At 38.2% G+C, this 18,445-nt stretch overlaps 1 protein-coding gene across 1 annotated transcript in view; it reads left to right on the top strand.

The window, feature by feature from the left end:
* LOC110114910 (protein PAF1 homolog) overlaps positions 1–18,445 on the top strand; it is a 38,898-nt gene that overhangs the window by 10,803 nt on the left and 9,650 nt on the right. Inside the window, exons 3-7 of the mRNA XM_020847954.2 lie at positions 5,362–5,469; positions 5,555–5,735; positions 5,823–5,902; positions 5,991–6,110; positions 11,041–11,146. Coding sequence (XP_020703613.1) covers positions 5,362–5,469; positions 5,555–5,735; positions 5,823–5,902; positions 5,991–6,110; positions 11,041–11,146 — 595 coding nt within the window. The remainder of the gene's footprint in view (positions 1–5,361; positions 5,470–5,554; positions 5,736–5,822; positions 5,903–5,990; positions 6,111–11,040; positions 11,147–18,445) is intronic.

The following is an 18,445-nucleotide window of genomic DNA, read 5'->3' as shown; positions in this document are numbered from 1 at the left end:
GTGGACGAGTCACAAAAAGAGGGGTTTTAAAGTGTTCGGCCTAAGGGAACTGGTGTCGGGGGAGAAATGAAAACACTCTTAGCTACCAGGGCACTTTTATAGGTAGTTTCAGTTAGTGTCGACAGCAGTCTCCTAGTGGGGGTAGTGTAATCGAACAAATTCATCCAACTAGGATAGAAGTGGTCCTTATCCTGGTAGGACGAGGCTATAACGGGCAAAATGTATGAATTAGGAATGACACACTCGGCCAAATATAAATCCAAATGAGCAGCTCTAAAGTTAGACTCTAATGAAACAAGAGGGCTCTCATTGTTCAAATCAGGCTAAAAAACTTTCAGAGTCAAAGTACTGTCTTCCGAAAGAGACTCAGGTTTGGTTGCAACCCTAAGATCCATGGGTTCCGTTTCACTTAAATCAGGTGATAAATTCGATTGACTTACTTCCAACTAGAGATTACCTAAGTCGCCATCAGAATTATCCAGAATTAAATCAGAATTATCCAAAACTAAATTAGAATTATCCAAAATTGAATCAGCATTATCAGAATTATCCGGAGTCATCTCAGTAGGTGTTACAACTAAATCAGGATCTTTCACTTAAATCAGGTGATAAATTCGATTGACTTACTTCCAACTAGAGATTACCTAAGTCGCCATCAGAATTATCCAGAATTAAATCAGAATTATCCAAAACTAAATTAGAATTATCCAAAATTGAATCAGCATTATCAGAATTATCCGGAGTCATCTCAGTAGGTGTTACAACTAAATCAGGATCTTCCAAATTTAAATTCAAAGTGTTCGAAGTCCAATTGGCTCCTTTTGAGATCACATTACTATCATCCAGGCATACGTTGTCCAAAGGCTTATCCTCGAGGAGACTAGGATCGGGGTGGGTTAAGGTTTCGATATTTAAAGGTTCTTGCTTTCCTAGCTCAGGGTTTAAATCATTCAGGGAGTCTGATTCAATCTCTTTAGTTTCATCCTCAAAGAATTCTTCGTTATTAAAGATATCATTAGCATCCACGAAATGGATGCACTCAGTCTCAGGTTCAGGGGACCTCTTCTTCTTAATGCCTTTCTTTATTAAACTTACACTCGTAGGGTCAGGGACTGGGGAGGCTAAAGGTTGACTGAGATTGCTAGAAGTGGGTCTCAGTGGGGAGTCAAAAGAGGTTGATCTATCAGAATACCCAATAGAGGATCGGCCATTAAGGTTAGGTGAAGACCTACAGGGTGGGGCAGCAACCCTAATGTTATTAAATGAAGGTTGGTTTCGACTATAGTGATGTCCATGGTTTGTCCCAACGAAAGAGGTAGGGTGATGCTCTAGACGACAGTCTTTAGTAGGGGGTCGGTATTTCAAATTAATTTCTCGTCTCATGTCTTTCCAAGTAAGGTACTCACCGCAAGACTCTCTATGATCTTCCAATCTTGCCCAAATTGAAGAGCTCGACCTTTAAGGTGAGACTTAGCGATGTTAATCTGGTGGGACTCAGGGATATGACATGATTCAAAATAGTTATCTAGTTATCTAACCCATTCCCTAAAGCAGTAAACGTCCAAAGAACCATCAAAGGTAAGCAGACGATAAGGTGACTCTAAGTGAGGTCGTGGAGGCCTAGGCTCAGGTCTCGAGTGATAAGCTGAGTGGGGCATGCAATTAGAGTGGGGATCGTCAACGGGTTTCTCCGTCATAATTCTAGTCATATTGCCCACTAGGTTAATGATGTCATCTAAACTCTTTTGGAGTCTTATCAGGTCCATTGGGAAGCGTCAAGTGACACTCAACGACGATTGGGTGTAAGGGACGTCATTTAAACACTAAGTTAGGCTCACTTAGACTCACTACAAGGTGCAGAAAATGTTCGGACAGCAAGCTACAAAGGTGGTTTAAGAAATCTAGGCAGTTAGGAAGGTTGTAAAGTTAAGGACAGCACCTAAACTCGAAGAAAACAATCTTCTAACGCCCCTAAACGGTGCAGTTTTTGAGTGGACAGCAAATTACAGCAAGGGGTGGAGTCACATGGGTGATTAGGGTAGGATCTGAGGTGGAAACAGCACTTAAATGCTGTGGACAAGCTCTAAATGCCTCTAAATGGTGCAGTTTTTGAGTGGACAGCAATCTAACACCACTAGGAATAATAACCTAAGTGTGTAGGGAGACTTCTAAGGTGTGGACAGCAATTAGGACTTCAATCAGAGACTCCCAACGACCTCTAAACACTGCAGGAATTAAAAGGCAGCAGCCAAACAAGTGTTTAGATTCCTTAAACAACCTCTAACAGCTGCAGGAACAGTGAGGACAACAGTGTTAAATCAAGGTGTAGTTGCTCTTAACACTTAGGAACCTTACAAACAAAAGACCAACACAAATACACAAGCTAAAATGAACGAACTCAGCTAGATGCTTGCAGTAAATGCGAAAAAAAACAGTAATGAAAACAGTGAAAAATTTCTATCTACGCAATGATATGCATGTAAGTTTAGAACTACAACGAGAAGCTAGACCCTAGGATGTTTTCTAAACATGTCAAGCATGGTGACCATGCCCTGATACCAAGTATGATGTGAAACAAACATGGGAAAACATGAATTGCACTTTAGAGATTAGTGAAAGCTTTAACTTTGCAACTTTAACAATAAAATATAGCTTACTCAAGTAAGATTCAAAAAAAATTCGTGATAGATTAAGTGATAGGCATCGATTACACTTGAGGATTACAAGAGTCTTGCAAAAGATAACCAAAAGATAACTAAATAATGCAAATAGCTATTACTAAAGCCACACATTTAAAATTTAGACCATTCACCTTGGGGTCCGTCAATCTCTCTTTGATATGGAGGTTAGCGGAAGAGGGTCGCAAGAAAACTTAGCGATACCACTAAGACACATGTGATGCCGAGAGGACTCGTCGCCGGGCAAGAAGCGGGAGTTGGAGAAGCGGGCGGATGACTTTCGATGATCCACGTGTAGTCGGAGAATTGGTCGTCGAAGGCGTCCACTAGTGTCGGCAAAATCCGATCCAAGTAATCTTCGACGATATTGTCAAGCCGAATCCCACGTGAAGAAAGGAGATCTTAAGACGTGGAGATCTCCGTAGATATCGTAGAAGAGCCGGTGATCAACGGCTGATCGCCATCCACCATGGATTTGAAGACGAGCAATCACACAAGCAACCCAACAATGGAAGAAAGAGGAGGAGGGCGGTCGGCGGGTTTAGGAGGGGGAAGGAGAGGCTGGCGGTAGAGATAGGGAGAGAAGGGTGAGGGTTAATAGAAAACTGAAATTAGTTTAGTAATAAGGTTTAGAGAGGGAAATATTTGAAGATTTAAATTTTGAATTCCAAATTAAAGGGAAATTATGGCTCATTCAATGGAGAGGGAGAATAGGGGCCGGCGGGCATCATAGGTGGGCTAGGGTTTGTGAAAACTGAATAATTTTCAGTTTTAAGTGAAATTTTGAGGGATTTATTTTGAAATTAAAGTTTAATTTCAAAATAGGGAGGGGGATAATTGGTGCAATTTAATGGGAAGCACAAAGAGGGGTCCGACCATGTAGAAGAGTGGAGAGATTGGAGTATTTAAGTAGGTGGGGACCACATTAATTAATCAAAATTTGAAATTAGAATTTCATATTTTTTTAATTATATCATGTAACTCCCTAATTTAAGTAAAATTAGGAGGGAATTGAATTTCAAAAGATTGTAACTCCTCTTAATTAATTCCCTAATTTAAGGACTCAATTAGGAAGGTCATTAAGGGAGGGAAATTCAAATTGCAAGGAGGGCTAAAGGGGGGAAGTCGGCGGCAAGGGCTCAGGGTGGCCGGCGGCAAAGGGATCTACGGGTTACTGGCTGGTCGGCGGGAAGGGAGTTGCAGGCCGGCGGGTTGGGCTATGCAGGCCGACGACTTGGGCTGTCCAGGAGGGCCGGCGGTAGGGAGCAAGGGAGGAAAGATCTTAGGGAGAATTTTGAGGGATCCAAGGAGCAAGAATCCAATTTTCCACAAGTTCTTCAACCGAATCTCCACGACGACGAATCGCTCAAGAGAAAGAAAGAAAACAAAACTATTAGATCAAGAAAACCTAGAACTCATAAAGAGATCTAGCTTCTCCTATGAAATCACTAAGAGATCGTGGAGGTTTGCACTCACAAAGAGAATATGAAATGTCAAAAAATATCATTCATCAATCTTTCCATACAATGCATGAGGCCTCAAATAAATAGGCCAAAATGAAAGAGAAAAAAGACATAAATGCCCTTTCAGGCTACATAAGCGACTCAATGCCCACAGGGGCGAACTAGGAAAACAGAAAATACAATCATCAAATAAAATGCAAATAAATCAGAAGTAGAGGCTATTGAATCGTCGCCGTCTATCTGCGTCTCTGGCGATGGTACACGTGTCGAAATCTGATGTCCTCATCAGTAATATTTCCTTGTGCCATATCCAACTTCCTCCATGATATGAAATCCAGAAATTTTAGTTTGATTTTTTCCTCGAGCCTTTTATTTTATTTCTTTGTGGTATAATCATTTATTTTGGATGTCCCTTTGTACATAGTTACGCCAATGTCATTTAGGGGGATTTACAACATAGCACTCGAAGCAACTTAATTTACAAATTTCACACATAAAATTTTCTATTTATAAAAATAACACCCAGTAACTGGAGTTGGAATTCTCATTGGGTCTCACTAGACCAATTTTTTTTTTTCCGGTCCCATCACATTGCCCTAGCAAGCTATGTCACAACTTCCTTTTCCATATGCCGCTGTCGTCAATGACATGCCTTAGTGAGCTCCATTCCTTTTCCCTATCAAGCTCTATCGGGACTTCCACTGGCAGAATGTGTTGAAGGCGACGGGATTGGCCACATGTGAAGGTGGCAACGACTATAGGATCGATAGCGTGCGAATGTAGGCGGGACGCGGTAATTGAGGAAATCGATTTTAAAATTTTTAGTGCTAGAAATGTAAATTAAGTTAGATGTGAAAAATATAAATTAAGATGTTTCGATTGCCATTTATGTAAATCCCCCCTTTCATTTAATGCAACCAGACATGATTTTCATTTCCACTATATTCACAGATATCCTTTTGATTTGTTGAATGCTTGTATTTATGTTGCTTATATTTTTGCCTTTTTTTTTTCTTTCCTCTAATATATTTAATAAGGCATGGATGACCTGTAAGTTTTTATTTCAGGACTGGCCTTCTAGTTATTTTGCTATTATGCCTCTGTTGAATTCCTTTGCAACAAATTTATTTTGCAAATGTATGTTTTCTTGGAAATTTCTTTTTTTAGTCATATTAGTACGGCTTTCAAAAGTGAAAACCGTTTTTTTTTTGCTGTTGCAGATATACTAAGTATACTATTACATCATTGGAGAAAACTTACAAACCCAAACTTTATCCAGAGCCAGATCTTGGAATTCCTCTTGATCTTCTAGACATTTGTGTGTACAAGTATGGAATCTTCTACTATTGAGCCATTCCTCTTCTTTTTCCATAATATTTATTGTGTAGTGAATTAATTGCTGTCTATATCTAGTCTGCCTGCTGTTTGCCCACCCCTTGCTCCAGAAGACGAGGAGTTACTGCGCGACACTGAGGTAGAAACCCCCATCAAGCAGGGTGGTATTCGAAAGAAAGAGCGCCCTACAGAAAAGGGGGTTTCATGGTTGGTTAATACAGAATATATTTCCTCTCTTAGCATGGACACTGCCAAAACGGTATGGCATATTTTCCTGCAACATTCTTCTAATATTTAGTAAAAATTCCGCCATGATTTGTAATAAGATGTTTATTGATATTGCCAGTCCATGTCTGAGAAGCAAGCAAAAGAAATGCGACAGTCCAGGGAAGGTCGGAATCAATTTTTGGAAAACCTGAATAGTAGGTAGGTTAATGTATTTTTTCAAGCGCATATGATCCTTTCAAACATTGACAACTGTCATTTGTGTCCATTAATATTTTGTACTTCTCAGAGAAAAGCAGATTCAGGCTATTGAAGAATCCTTTAAGGCTTCCAACTTACCTCCTGTCCATCAAACTAATCGTTCATTGAAACCTGTGAAGATTATGCCTTTGCTACCTGATTTTGAGCGGTAAGTGACTGTTTTTATGTCATTAAGTTCAATAATTTTTGTTCAATAGCATTGTAGATTCCTTGTAGACATCCAGTTGTGATTTTTTCTCGACAGTAGCTTCTACTTCGTAATAAATGTTATGGGAAACGAGAAAGAGAGTCTTTAACAAAAAATACTGAAGTACTTGCACCAGGAAAATTAAATTGGCCGTCTGATGGTTACTTTGGAAAATTTGAAATAAATTTAACCTTTCTAAGGATCAACTTGTTGATGGATTATAAAGCTGTACTGCAATATTTTATGATTTTGTTATTCGTAGTTTCTGGACTGTTAAAAGTTGTTGATTTTTTGACCCAAATCTAAAGTTCTATTGATTAGAAACGCAAAGCATTCGTGATTATATTGCTTTAGCTGTTTCTAAGCCTTAGTTAATGTTTGCCTAATTTACTTTCATGTAAAACATGCCTATAGTAGTCATTCTATTGAGAATAAGTTATGATCTCTTCGTTGATTTGATGGTTCTGTGTTAGTTTAGTGTAGCTGTTGGTTATCCATTTGTGGTCCAGCCATTATTCTAGAAATTTTGCATTTCCACAGTCAGATCCTTTTTGTTGCCACTGTTTGCTTGCTATCGCTGCTGTTTTGATCGCTGATGGAGTTGGTTTTAGCTTGTGTTCGACTGTTGCTTCTTTATTTGCCTTGGCTTCCGTTTCTTTATTTTTCCGAGTGCAGTATTCTCTAATGTAGCAGAGATCAGAATTCCTGCTGATTGCCGCTGATGGAGCTGATGTTTAACATTCCTTTACTACAGCAGATGCCGCTGATTTGGAAGTAATCATCCTGGGACTGATTCCCCCTTTTTCTTAAGTGCTACTTTCCTGCTTAGGCCCTATTTGATTCTCTTTGAGGGCTGTTTATTTGTTGAAAACATAATGTAGAGTGAAAAGACTATAGTATATTGAAAATATTTTTGAAATATTTAGTTGAATACATTTTAAATGCAGGAGTTAATTTTTTTTGTGTTAGTTTTGAAATAAAATTAATTCGGTGTAAAAAGTGTCGTGGCAGCTGTCATCGGATGGTATTGGCTATTAGAAGCCCACAAATTTTGAAAGGGGGCCAATGGTTTTCGTCTAGGGCAGGGGGTTGACGGCGGTTGATCACCGTTCACACAAATAGTATATATGGAATATGTCAAAATTTTGCAAATTTTAAATACATTGAAAATGAACTAGATCATGGATTTCAAATACATTAAAAATTTACTTCGCATATGCTTTACAACCTTCACTACTAAGCAAACACCAAAATTTTTAAGTCCTGCATTTAATTTGCTTTACACTAGGATAGGTTCGTTAAGTTTAGTTTATGGTTTAATAAAAATTCAAATTTCCTTAATGAGTTTATGTGTTACTGGATGTGGATTCTTCATGCTTTTCAAGTCTTAAAGACTACTTTTGGGGGCGATTCTCCTTGTACTGATGTTAGATTGGGATCTTCCATTTGATGATTTCTATCATTATTCTTTCATCTAAAATGATCTGTGTTTGGTTTATGCATAATTGAGACCTTATCTAGTTTGATACATACTGGCTTCCATTTTCAGGGTGTGAATTTTAATCACTATAGAATCATATATTCATTCTTTAATTTGTTGGTCAATTTTAGATTTTGACCATTTTTACTTATCATGTGGAATGAATGAGGTATTGGAGGAGATTTAAATAGATATCTTGGTAAAGAGGTAGAATATTTCAAAAGTATTCATGATAGTTATAGGTTTAGAATAACTAATGAAGTTGGTAGGACCATATTAGATTTTGCTCTAGCTTATGATTTTATAATTGCTAATAATTTTTTTAAGAAAAGAGGAATATCATATCACTTATAAGAATGGATATACTAAAACTCAGATTGATAATTATCTTATTAGGAAAATAGATCTATTAGATTGCAAATATTGTAAAATTATTTCTAGTGAAAGTTTATGTACCTAGCATCACTTATTAGTTTTGGACTTTAAGATGAGGGGCGAAATATAAAAATTAAAGTAAAATACTGTCTTAAGATTAAATGAGGGCATTTAAAAAATACTTAAAAAATATTTTTAAGAGTAAGATTCAAGATCTTTTGATTTTTATTATGCATGAGGAAACTAATGTTATGTCGGGAAAGTAATTAGTGATATTAAAAATGTTGTAAAGGATGTGCTTGGAGCATTAAAAGAGAAATCTCCTAATAGTAAAAATAGTTAGCAGTGAAATCAAAATGTACAAAAAAAGATTAAAAAACTTTATTATAAAAATTGGTTTAGGTGTAATAGCTCAGAAAATTGGGAATGTATAAAGATGCTCGTAAAGAGTCTAAGAAAGCAATATGCGAAGCTTTTAATGATTTATATATTAGGTTAGATACTAAGAATGATGAAATATATATATAAGTTAGCCAAACAAAGAGATAGGAGAAGTAAGGATTTAGTTCAACTGAAGTGTATTAAGGATGAGATCAAAATGTGCTTTTGTTAGAAGAGGATATTCAACAAAGGTGGATGAGATATTTTGATAAGTTTTTTCAATAAAGATTGTTAGAATTTGATTGACTTTAGTGACCTTAGCACCCTAAATGAAAATATAGATTTTTAGTTTTATCGGCGTATCAGTAAAATCAAAGTTAGAGAGGTTTTAAAGAAAATGAAGTGTTAAAAAAATGTTGGACCTAATGATATTCCAATAAATATATGGAAATGCTTAGGAGATGAAGGAATTTCTTGGCTTACGAAACTTTTCAATATTATTTTGAAGACTAAAAAGATGTCATATGAGTGAAGGAGTCTGTTGATTCCTATTTTTAAGAGCAAAGGTGACGCAAAAGAGTGTACGAATTATAGGGGAATTAAGTTAATGTTTGATACTTTAAAACTATGGGAGAGAGTTATTAAGAATATGTTACAATGTGATACTAATGTTTCTCAAAATCAATTTGGATTAATGCTGGATAGGCATACTATGGATGCTATACATTTATTGAGAGGTTTGATGGAGATGTATACAGAGAATAAGGAGGATCTATATATGATTTTATTGATTTAGAAAAAAAACAAATAAGAAAGTTCCAAGAGAAGTGCTATGGAGAGTTCTAGAAAGAAAGATGTTAATAATGCTTGTATTCAACTCATTAAAGATATGTTCAAACACAAGGTGTTTTTATAGTGCATTTTTTATTTCAGTTGAATTACATCAAGGATCAACTTTAAGCCCATATCTTTTTGCTCTAGTCATGGATGTTCTTAGTTCTTACAAGACAATTTGCAAGAGGATGTACCATGGTGTATGCTTTTTGCTGATGATATTGTTCTTGTTGATAAAAATGGAGAGGGAGTTGAAGAAAAACTTGAACTATGGAGGTCAATCTTAGAGTATAAAGGTTTTCGTTTGAGTAGATCTAAAACTAAATACATGGAGTGTAATGTTAGTGGTGTTAGATCTAGTGGGGTGCTGTGACCTTGGGGCGATCAAATGATTAATAAGAATACACATTTTAGATATTTCGGGTCCTTTTGTTCAATGTAATGGTGAAATAAATGGGAATAATATTAGTAGAATTCAAGTTGGATGGTTGAAGTAAAGGAATGCATCAAGCCAGTTGTGTGATAAAAAAGTACCCCTCAAACTTAAGGGAAAATCGCCTAAGATGGTGGTGAGACCTGCAATGCTTTATGGCGCAGAATGTTGTTCATTAAAAGAGAAGCATACAATTAAGTTATGTGTTGCAGAGATGAGGATGCTTAGGTGGTTGAGTGGCTTTACTTTTAGAGATATGATGCGAAACGAGCATATATGTTAAATGGTTGGAGTAGCTCCAGTGGCAAATAAGATTAGAGAGAGTTGCCTTAGATGGTTTGGTCATATAAATTGTTGGCCTCCTGATGACCCGGTTAGAAGAGTAGATGTATTAGATTTGACCTGTATTAAGACAAATAGAGGTAGACATAAAAAGTCTTGGTTAAAAAATATTGGAAATGATTTTTTTTACTAGATTTAAATGAAACTTTGACTCTTAACATAACGCAATGGAGAAAAATGATTCATGTAACTGACCCCACATAGTGGGGTAAAAGCTTGATGTTGTTGTTGCATGTAGAATGAATGAGGTGTATTTTTTCTTTATGTTAAATCAAACTAGACTAATATTTGCTTAAGTCAATAATTGGGATATTGCAGTTTTTGGTCTTTTGTATGCTTCATTTCACATCTCGCACTAGGTTTGCTTTAAAGAACCATTCATCTTAAGCCGTCCTAATCATGCTCTTTAAGGCAGCAGTCATGCGCTATCTAATTGTTGGGCGGTCATTTAATCTTAATGATTTTCTGAAAAGTAATTATTTAGAGAATGCTTGGATTTCCTCTTTTTTTACCTCCTAACTTTATCTAGTGCAGAAAATTTTAGCAGGTTTCACAGCACCCTGCTTTATGTTAAACCCAAATACTTGGAATAAGGCTAATGATCATGGTGTCATTATTTTAGTTTCATTAAGGCAACTGCATTCTTCTTCAGCATCGATAGTAGAAAAGTCAGCATAAGGTTTGAGTAATTGTAACTAGAACATGCTTATTTAAAGAATAAACATCATTTCAACAGATTCCTGGGGGGTAAAAATAGGATTTCTACTGTATTCAAGCTTATCTTGAAACTTTGGCATTGGAATGGAGTTTTTTGTTTTACAGGGCATTTAATATTCTTTTATGTGAATGCTAATCATTTTATATTTCAATTTTCTGCACTTTGAAATCATCATTTGCATGTGGTTAACATCTACATGATAAAGGATTCATTTAACATATTAATATGTTTTCTTTGGCTTTTTATTTACTTCGATATCACAATGTTGATGGATTTGTTGACTTTCCAGCTAGTTTTTCTCAGAAGGTCAACATATTTTTCTTGTTAGGTATGACGATCGTTTTGTGCTGGCATCATTTGATGGTGAACCTACTGCTGATGTGGAGATGTATAACAAATTAGATAGATCCATGCGTGATGATCATGAATCACAGGCAATCATCTTTGCATTTTTCTTGGAATTTCACTCTCTTGTCCTATGAAATTCAGATATGACAACCTAATTTTGTTTGTTACAAAGTTGTATAATATTTGTTATTCTTATCCTTAATATTATTCAACTAATTTCATGTTATTGCAATTATTGATTTGCTTTAGCATATCAGTTTTTTCTTTATGAAGTAAATAGAATTGTATCACATTTTTTTTTCTTTCCCTTTTGTTGACCTTTTTGAGAGGTGTACTTGCTGTATGTTATTACTCTTATAGACTCATAATCAAACAAGATATATGCATACTTCCTAGAGTAGTTGATTTTTCCCTTGTATGATTATGATTTTTTTCACCTTATGTTTTCATTTAAGAATAGTTACCTCATGGGTTTTGTTTTTATTCTTTCATCTAGCTGGTAAGGAAGCTTTTGTCATGCTTTATGTTGACCCACCTTGATCAAACATGAGATGTAGCAGAGGCGGGCAGCCCAGCTACACATTTCTCTCCAATGCCCATCCCGACTCTTATAAAGCAAGATCAAGCGGGTTGAAAATCTGTCAAGCCTAGATTGTCATAAAGCCTTAAACTCTTTCCATGATCATCAAATAGATCCATCACAATAATTCTTATGGAAGCATACATAATTAAATTCATCCATAATAAACTATAGAACTTCTAATCAGCCTCATATATATAATGAACACAAACTGTTCTTTTTAATATGTATCATAAATATGCTTCTTCTCTGATTCACTAAAACTGTCCAACAAAAGCACTGAAATGAAAGGCAATAATAGGATCAACGCACCAAGTCCCAACTACTATTTCTCCTTATCTGAAATAATGTTAGACCGGTCACTATTGGACTTGTCTAACCGGCCCTTGCCAAGGGCCGACTCACGTATATAGGAGGCGGGCAGCAAGAGAGAGGGAGAGGGAGATGGGGCTAATTCAAATTCAATTATTTTGGAGCCAAAGGAGGGAGCGGCAAGGGAAAATTTGTCCTTTGGGGCTTAATTGATTAATTGCATGCTTTAAGTAGGAAGGGAAGATTAGGATTAGGGTACGCTTTGTTTTGGTGGCTGATTTTCGGAGTTCTTGTCTTGGTGTCTTGGGCCATAGATTCGTCTAGGGATTGGGAGAGAAAAATCCTCCTCTCGAATTGAGATCAATTGTATCTTGCTTTATTGCTTATGTTGTTTGAATTCCATCGTAAAAAACTACTTTTTTGCTATTTTTTTTACATTTAATTTGTGAAACTTTCTCGTTGTTTTCATCAATCTTGTTAGGGTTTACTTGAAATATTTAAGTATTTCCTATCAAATTGGTAACATAGCATATTTTGGGACCGTTTGTGAGTTGTTTTCTGAAATTTAAGCAGCTATTTTTTGTCCGGAGGAAGAGTTCTTGCTGTTTTTTGGGGCCAATATTTAGATTTTTGAATAAAAACAAAACCGGGTATTGATAGCGGCCAAGAATGTTGATACGTTGAAAAAAGGCCTTGAAGGGGAGATGAGCCAGATGAAAGCAATGGTGGAAGGTCGAATTTCATCAGTAGAAGACAAAGTTTCCGATCTTCATGCGATGGTGAAGAAGCTATTGGAAAATCAAATTCAAACGTCAGCATCAGAGAAAGGGATCGATGTGAAGAATTATGAATTCTGAATTTCGTAGGAGGGAAAATGATGTGAAGATCTTGGAGGAGAAAGAGGAAGGTATGGAGAGAAGCGTGGACATGGGGGGCATGAATTAAGGGGTGCTGCTCGGGAGAGAAAAGAGGGAATTTATGGTGGGAGGGGTGCTTATTTTGGAGAAAGAATGGGAGAAAGTGAAGAGGGGCTTGAAGATGAGCTGGGAAGGGGAGATCGGGAGACTTGGGGAGAGCCGAGAACTTGTGAACAGGGAAATCATGGAGGAATACAAGGAAATGGGGGAAATCCTAAGGTGAGGAAGCTGAAGACCCATTTTTGAAGGGGAAGGTGCACACTGGTGGATCTAAAAGGTGGAGAAATATTTTGCCATCAATGGGTTGACGGAGGAAGAGAAGTTGACAGCAGTAGGCTTATGTTTAGAGGGGAAGGTGTTGTCGTGGTATCAATGGAGGGACCAGAGGAGACCCATACGGAGTTGGAGGGAATTCAAGGAATACTTATTGGAGCGTTTTCGAATCGGCAGGGGATGAGACTTAAATGAGCAGTTCTTTGCACTAGTGCAGGACGTATTAGTGGCAGACTATCGTGAAAGATTTGAACAGTTGGCCTGTAGGGTGGAGTGAGTCAGAGACGACTGTGGAGAGAAATTTCATGAAAGGGCTCAAATTAGAAATCCGGGCAGCAGGGCGGGTCATTAGGCCTCGTGACTTGAGAGAGGCAATGGAGCTGGCGCAGTTGGTGGAAGATCAAAAATATCAAGAGAGGGGAGCCAGGAGCAGCAACTCTGGTGGTTCTTATAGGATGACCACCACTCTTCTAGCACCCAATGGTCATGCAGTAGGAGGTTTTCGTGAGACTCCCAGGGAGAAGCCTGTAGGAGGAAGAAGTGGGGGAAATTTCAAAAGACTGATGGAGAGGGAGATGCAGGAGAAGAGGGCGAAGTGGCTATGCTTCATGTGTGATGAGTACATGCCAGGGTATAGGTGTAGAGATCGAACTCTTCAGGTTCTCACCGTCTATGATGACGAGGAAACTGAGGGGGGAGGTGAGGAGGGGGAAGTAGAGGAAGAGATGGAAGAAAAGCTGCACCTGGATGTGGCAGTGGTATCCCTAAATTCAATGATAGGATTCACCTCGAATCATACCATGAAGGTGAAGAGGAAAATATCTGATATGGAGGTGATGGTGTTGATTAATAGTGGGGCTACCCACAATTTCATTTCCAACTATATGGTGAACCAATTGGGGATGAAATTGGTGGATACAGGGTGTTATGGAGTGATGATGGGCACATGGAAGGTGGAGAAGGGAATATGTAGGAGAGTGGTGTTGACCATACATGGGGTACAAGTGATGGAGGATTTTCTCCCATTGGAGTTAGAGAGCACTGATGCCATTCTAGGAGTGAAGTGGCTGCAGACCTTGGGAGACACCAAGGTCAATTGGAAGGCATTAATAATGGAACTGATAGTGGAAGGGAGAAGAGTAGTGATAAGAAGAGATGTGGGGCTCTCCAAAGCCTTTGTGTCACTTTAAACCATGGTGAGGAGTATCCAAGAAGTGGGGGAAGGGTACTTGGTGGAACTACACAAGTTAGAGGGGATCAGATTGGAGGAAGGAGGGGAAGTTCCTCTTTCATTACGGCCATTGATTCAATAATTCAGTGAGGTTTTTCAGCCACCTCAGGGATTGTCACCACAAAGAGAGCAGGACCATGCTATCACTTTGAAGGAAGTTGTGTCACCCATCAGTGTTCGACCTTACCACTATCCATAGTTTCAGAAGGGTGAGATTGACAAGCTGATTAGAGAGATTCTGGAAGCAGGGATTATTAGTCCCAGTATTAGCCCCTTTTTTAGCCTAGTATTACTGGTTAAAAAAAAGATGGGAGTTGGAGGTTTTGTGTGGACTATAGGGCAGTCAATAAGGAAATTGTGTCAACAAGTTTCTCATTCCAGTGATCAATGAGCTGCTAGATGAGTTGAGTGGAACAGTTATCTTCACCAAGATAGATTTTAAGTCCTGATACCATCAGATCAGGATGAAGGAGGATGTACCCAAGACTGCTTTCAAAAATCATGAGTGGCATTATGAATTTTAATGATGCCTTTTGGCCTGAATAATGCCCTAGCCACTTTTTAGTCCCTCATGAACAAGGTATTAAGACCTCATCTTAGGAGATTTATGCTGGTTTTCTTTGATGATATCCTTGTTTATAGAAAGTCAAAGGAGGAGCACGGGAAGCCCTTGAGGAGGGTGTTAGAAGTATTACATGAGCACCAACTGAGGGCCAAAATGAAGAAGTTTGTTTTGCCCAAACCAGTGTAGAGTATTTGGAGCATATTGTATTTGGAGGGGGTGGCAACAGATTAAGCAAAAATTGAGGCTATGTTGAGGTGGCTAGTGCTTAAGAATCTCAAGGAGCTGAGGGGATTCCTAGGACTGACATGATACTATATGAGGTTTGTGAAGGGGTACAACGCCATCACATGACCACTAACAGGACAATTGAAGAAGGTCGTGATTACTGTACCAGTTTTGTCCCTACTAGATTTCACTAAAGTCTTCATTGTGTAGACAGATGCCTTAGGATATGGATTGGGGGCAGTACTCATACGGAACCGTCGATCCATTGCCTATTTCATCCAAGTGTTGACAGTTAGGGTTAGATTGAAATAAGTTTACGAGAGGGAGTTGTGGCCATTGTATTAGCCTCCAGAAGTAGCTTCCCTACTTATTAGGTAGGCATTTCATTGTCAGGACGGATCAACAGAGCCTGAAGTACTTGTTGGAGCAACAGATGGTGACAAACGAGCTTCAGAGGTGGCTATCCAAATTGTTGGGGTGTGATTTTGAAATCCAGTATAGGTCAGGAGTGCAGAACAAGGCGGTAGATGCCTTGTCCAAATGTATGGGGGAGATACAGGTGATATCATTGTCAATCCCACTGATGTTAGATTGGGAGGCGATTAAAGAGGAGAATGTTCGGGATGAGTAGTTGGGGAATGTTAGGACTGATTTATTGAAGGAGGGGAGTAGCCACCCAGGGTATTCGTTGGAAGGGGAGAGGCTTCTATACCATGGGAGGTTTGTGATGCATAGGACATCAATCTACATTCCACACTTGCTTCAAGAATTCCATGGGAGCAAAAGACGTACTAGAGACTAGCCTTAGAATTGTACTGGAAGAGGATGTACAAGGATGTGGAGGAGATGGTAGTCTGATGTGAGATATGTCAGAGGAATAAGTATACAACCATGTCTCTAGGAGGATTACTATAGCCACAAGCTTTGCCAGGTGGGGTGTGGGAAGAGGTATCTATGGACTTTATAGATGGATTGCCCATATCAGAAGGGTTCACAATGATCTTGGTGGTAGTGGATAGATTGAGCAAGTATGCTCATTTCATTCCCCTACGACATCCCTACACAGCTGTGACAATAACATCAGTTTTTATCAGAGAGGTGGTCAGACTGCATGGAGTACAAGAATCAATAGTATTTGTCAGGGATAAGGTGTTCCTTAGCCATTTCTGGAGGGAGTTATTCAGATTACAGGGGATAGTAATGAAGAGGAGCATCGCTTACCACCCAAAGATAGATGGTCAGATGGAGGTGGTTAACAGGAGCTTGAAAACCTACTTACGATGATTTGTGTCGGAGATACCCAAGTTGTGGGCCTAGTGGTTGGCGTGGGCAGAGTACTGGTACAATACTTCTTATCATTATGCTTCTCATATGACCACATTCAAAGTGTTATAAGGAAGGGATCCATCTCACCTGATGCATTTTGAACATAGTAGCACCCAAGTTTCTTCAGTGGAGGAGTACTTGGGGGAGAGGGATAGAGTACTAGAAGAATTGAAGAGGCATATGATGAGAGCTCAACAGATTATGAAGAAACAAGCAGATGGGCATAGGAAGGACAACCAGTTTGAGGTAGGGGAGAGGGTATTCTTAAAGCTCTGACCTTACAGACTCAATCATCAACAGGAGGAATGAGAAGCTTTCTCCAAGGTACTTTAGGCCTTATGAGATATTGGAGAGGATTGGAGCTGTGATATATCGACAGAAACTACCACCAACAATGACTATACATTCGGTGTTCCATGTATCATAGATGAGGAATGCAATTGCAGATCATGTAGCAAGTTCTAAGTTACCAGTGACGTTGATGGAGGATTTGGGGGTGATTTTGGAACCCCTTGAGTTACAAGGGGTGCGCCAGGGAACATGTAGGGTAAGGGAGGGTTGTTCAAGTGGATGGACATTTCAGATTATGAGGCTACATGGAAGCCTAATGAGAGGGTGAAGCATCAGTTTCCCTCTTTTCACCCCGAGGACAAGGTGAATCTTTGGGAGGGCAGTATTGTTAGACCGGTCCCTATTGGATCGGTCCAGCTGGCCCCTTGCCAAGGGCTAACTCATGTGTATAGGAGGCGGGCGACAAGAGAGAGGGAGAGGGAGATGGGGCCCGCTGATTCAAATTAAATTATTTTGGAGCCAAAGGAGGGGGTGGCAAGGGCAAATTTGTCCTTTGGGGCTTAATTGATTAATTGCATGCTTTAAGTAGGAAGGGAAGATTAGGGTTAGGGTATGCTTTGTTTTGGTGGCTGATTTTCAGAGTTCTTGTCTTGGTGTCTTTGGCCATAGATTCGTTCCTCCTCTCGAATTGAGGATCAATTGTATATTGCTTTATTGCTTCCGTTGTTTGATTTCCATCGTTAAAAACTACTGTTTTGCTATTTTTTTTTTTCAATTTGATTCGTGAAGCTTTCTCATTGTTTTCATCAATCTTGTTAGGGTTTACTTGAAATATTCAAGTATTTCCTATCAAATACCAACCAATATAATATTTGGTGAGCTATAAAGTTCAGTTGGATAAATAAGTTAATATAGAGTTTAAAATATATGGTAAAGAAAATAATATGCAAGCTGATCCTTCGAATTAACTTGAGTATCAATATCCATAGACATAACTTGCTAAGTGCTATAAACCAAGGTTTTAAAAATCAGACCGAACTGGCCGGTTCAACCGTGAACCGGCCAGTTGTCCGATCTGGTCCAGTTCAAAACTGGCTTTGTAGAGAATCAGACTGAACCGGTCCAAGTTCGAAAGAACCAGCTGGTTTTAAATTTTTTTATGTTAAATAAAATATAAACAATATATTTATTTTATTACATTTTTTTAAAATAATTTTTTTATTAAATAATGAGATTTTTAATACATAATATATGGATGTCATCTCAAGAAATAAGTTTTGTTAGAAAAGAGGGAACTATATAAAGAGCTAAAAGCCAACTATCTCATACTCCTTCATGAAATATCATTAAACTATATATTTTATAAATTATAGTTATTACTTTTTAATAATATTATTATTTATTGCATCTTCCAGTTCGATCCCGGTTTGACCGGTCGAACCATTCGAACCTTTAACATCTTCTTCCGGTTCGTTGACCGGCCCGGTTTTCAAAGCCTTGCTATAAACAATATTATCAAGGCATGATTTGATAATTGAATAAACAAAGGACACAATCATACGCGGCAATTATGAATTTCTACAAGAAATATGGATGTTCAATCATTTAAGCTAGACAAATACTTATTTTACTCAGGATGTTCTTCTCTCATTCATGCTTGTCACA

This window comes from Dendrobium catenatum, unplaced genomic scaffold (genome assembly GCF_001605985.2).
Source record: "Dendrobium catenatum unplaced genomic scaffold, ASM160598v2 fragScaff_scaffold_133, whole genome shotgun sequence".
NCBI classification, from domain to species: domain Eukaryota; kingdom Viridiplantae; phylum Streptophyta; class Magnoliopsida; order Asparagales; family Orchidaceae; genus Dendrobium; species Dendrobium catenatum.
Note: the sequence above shows the minus strand (reverse complement) of the source record. Positions and strands in the feature narration are given on the sequence as shown.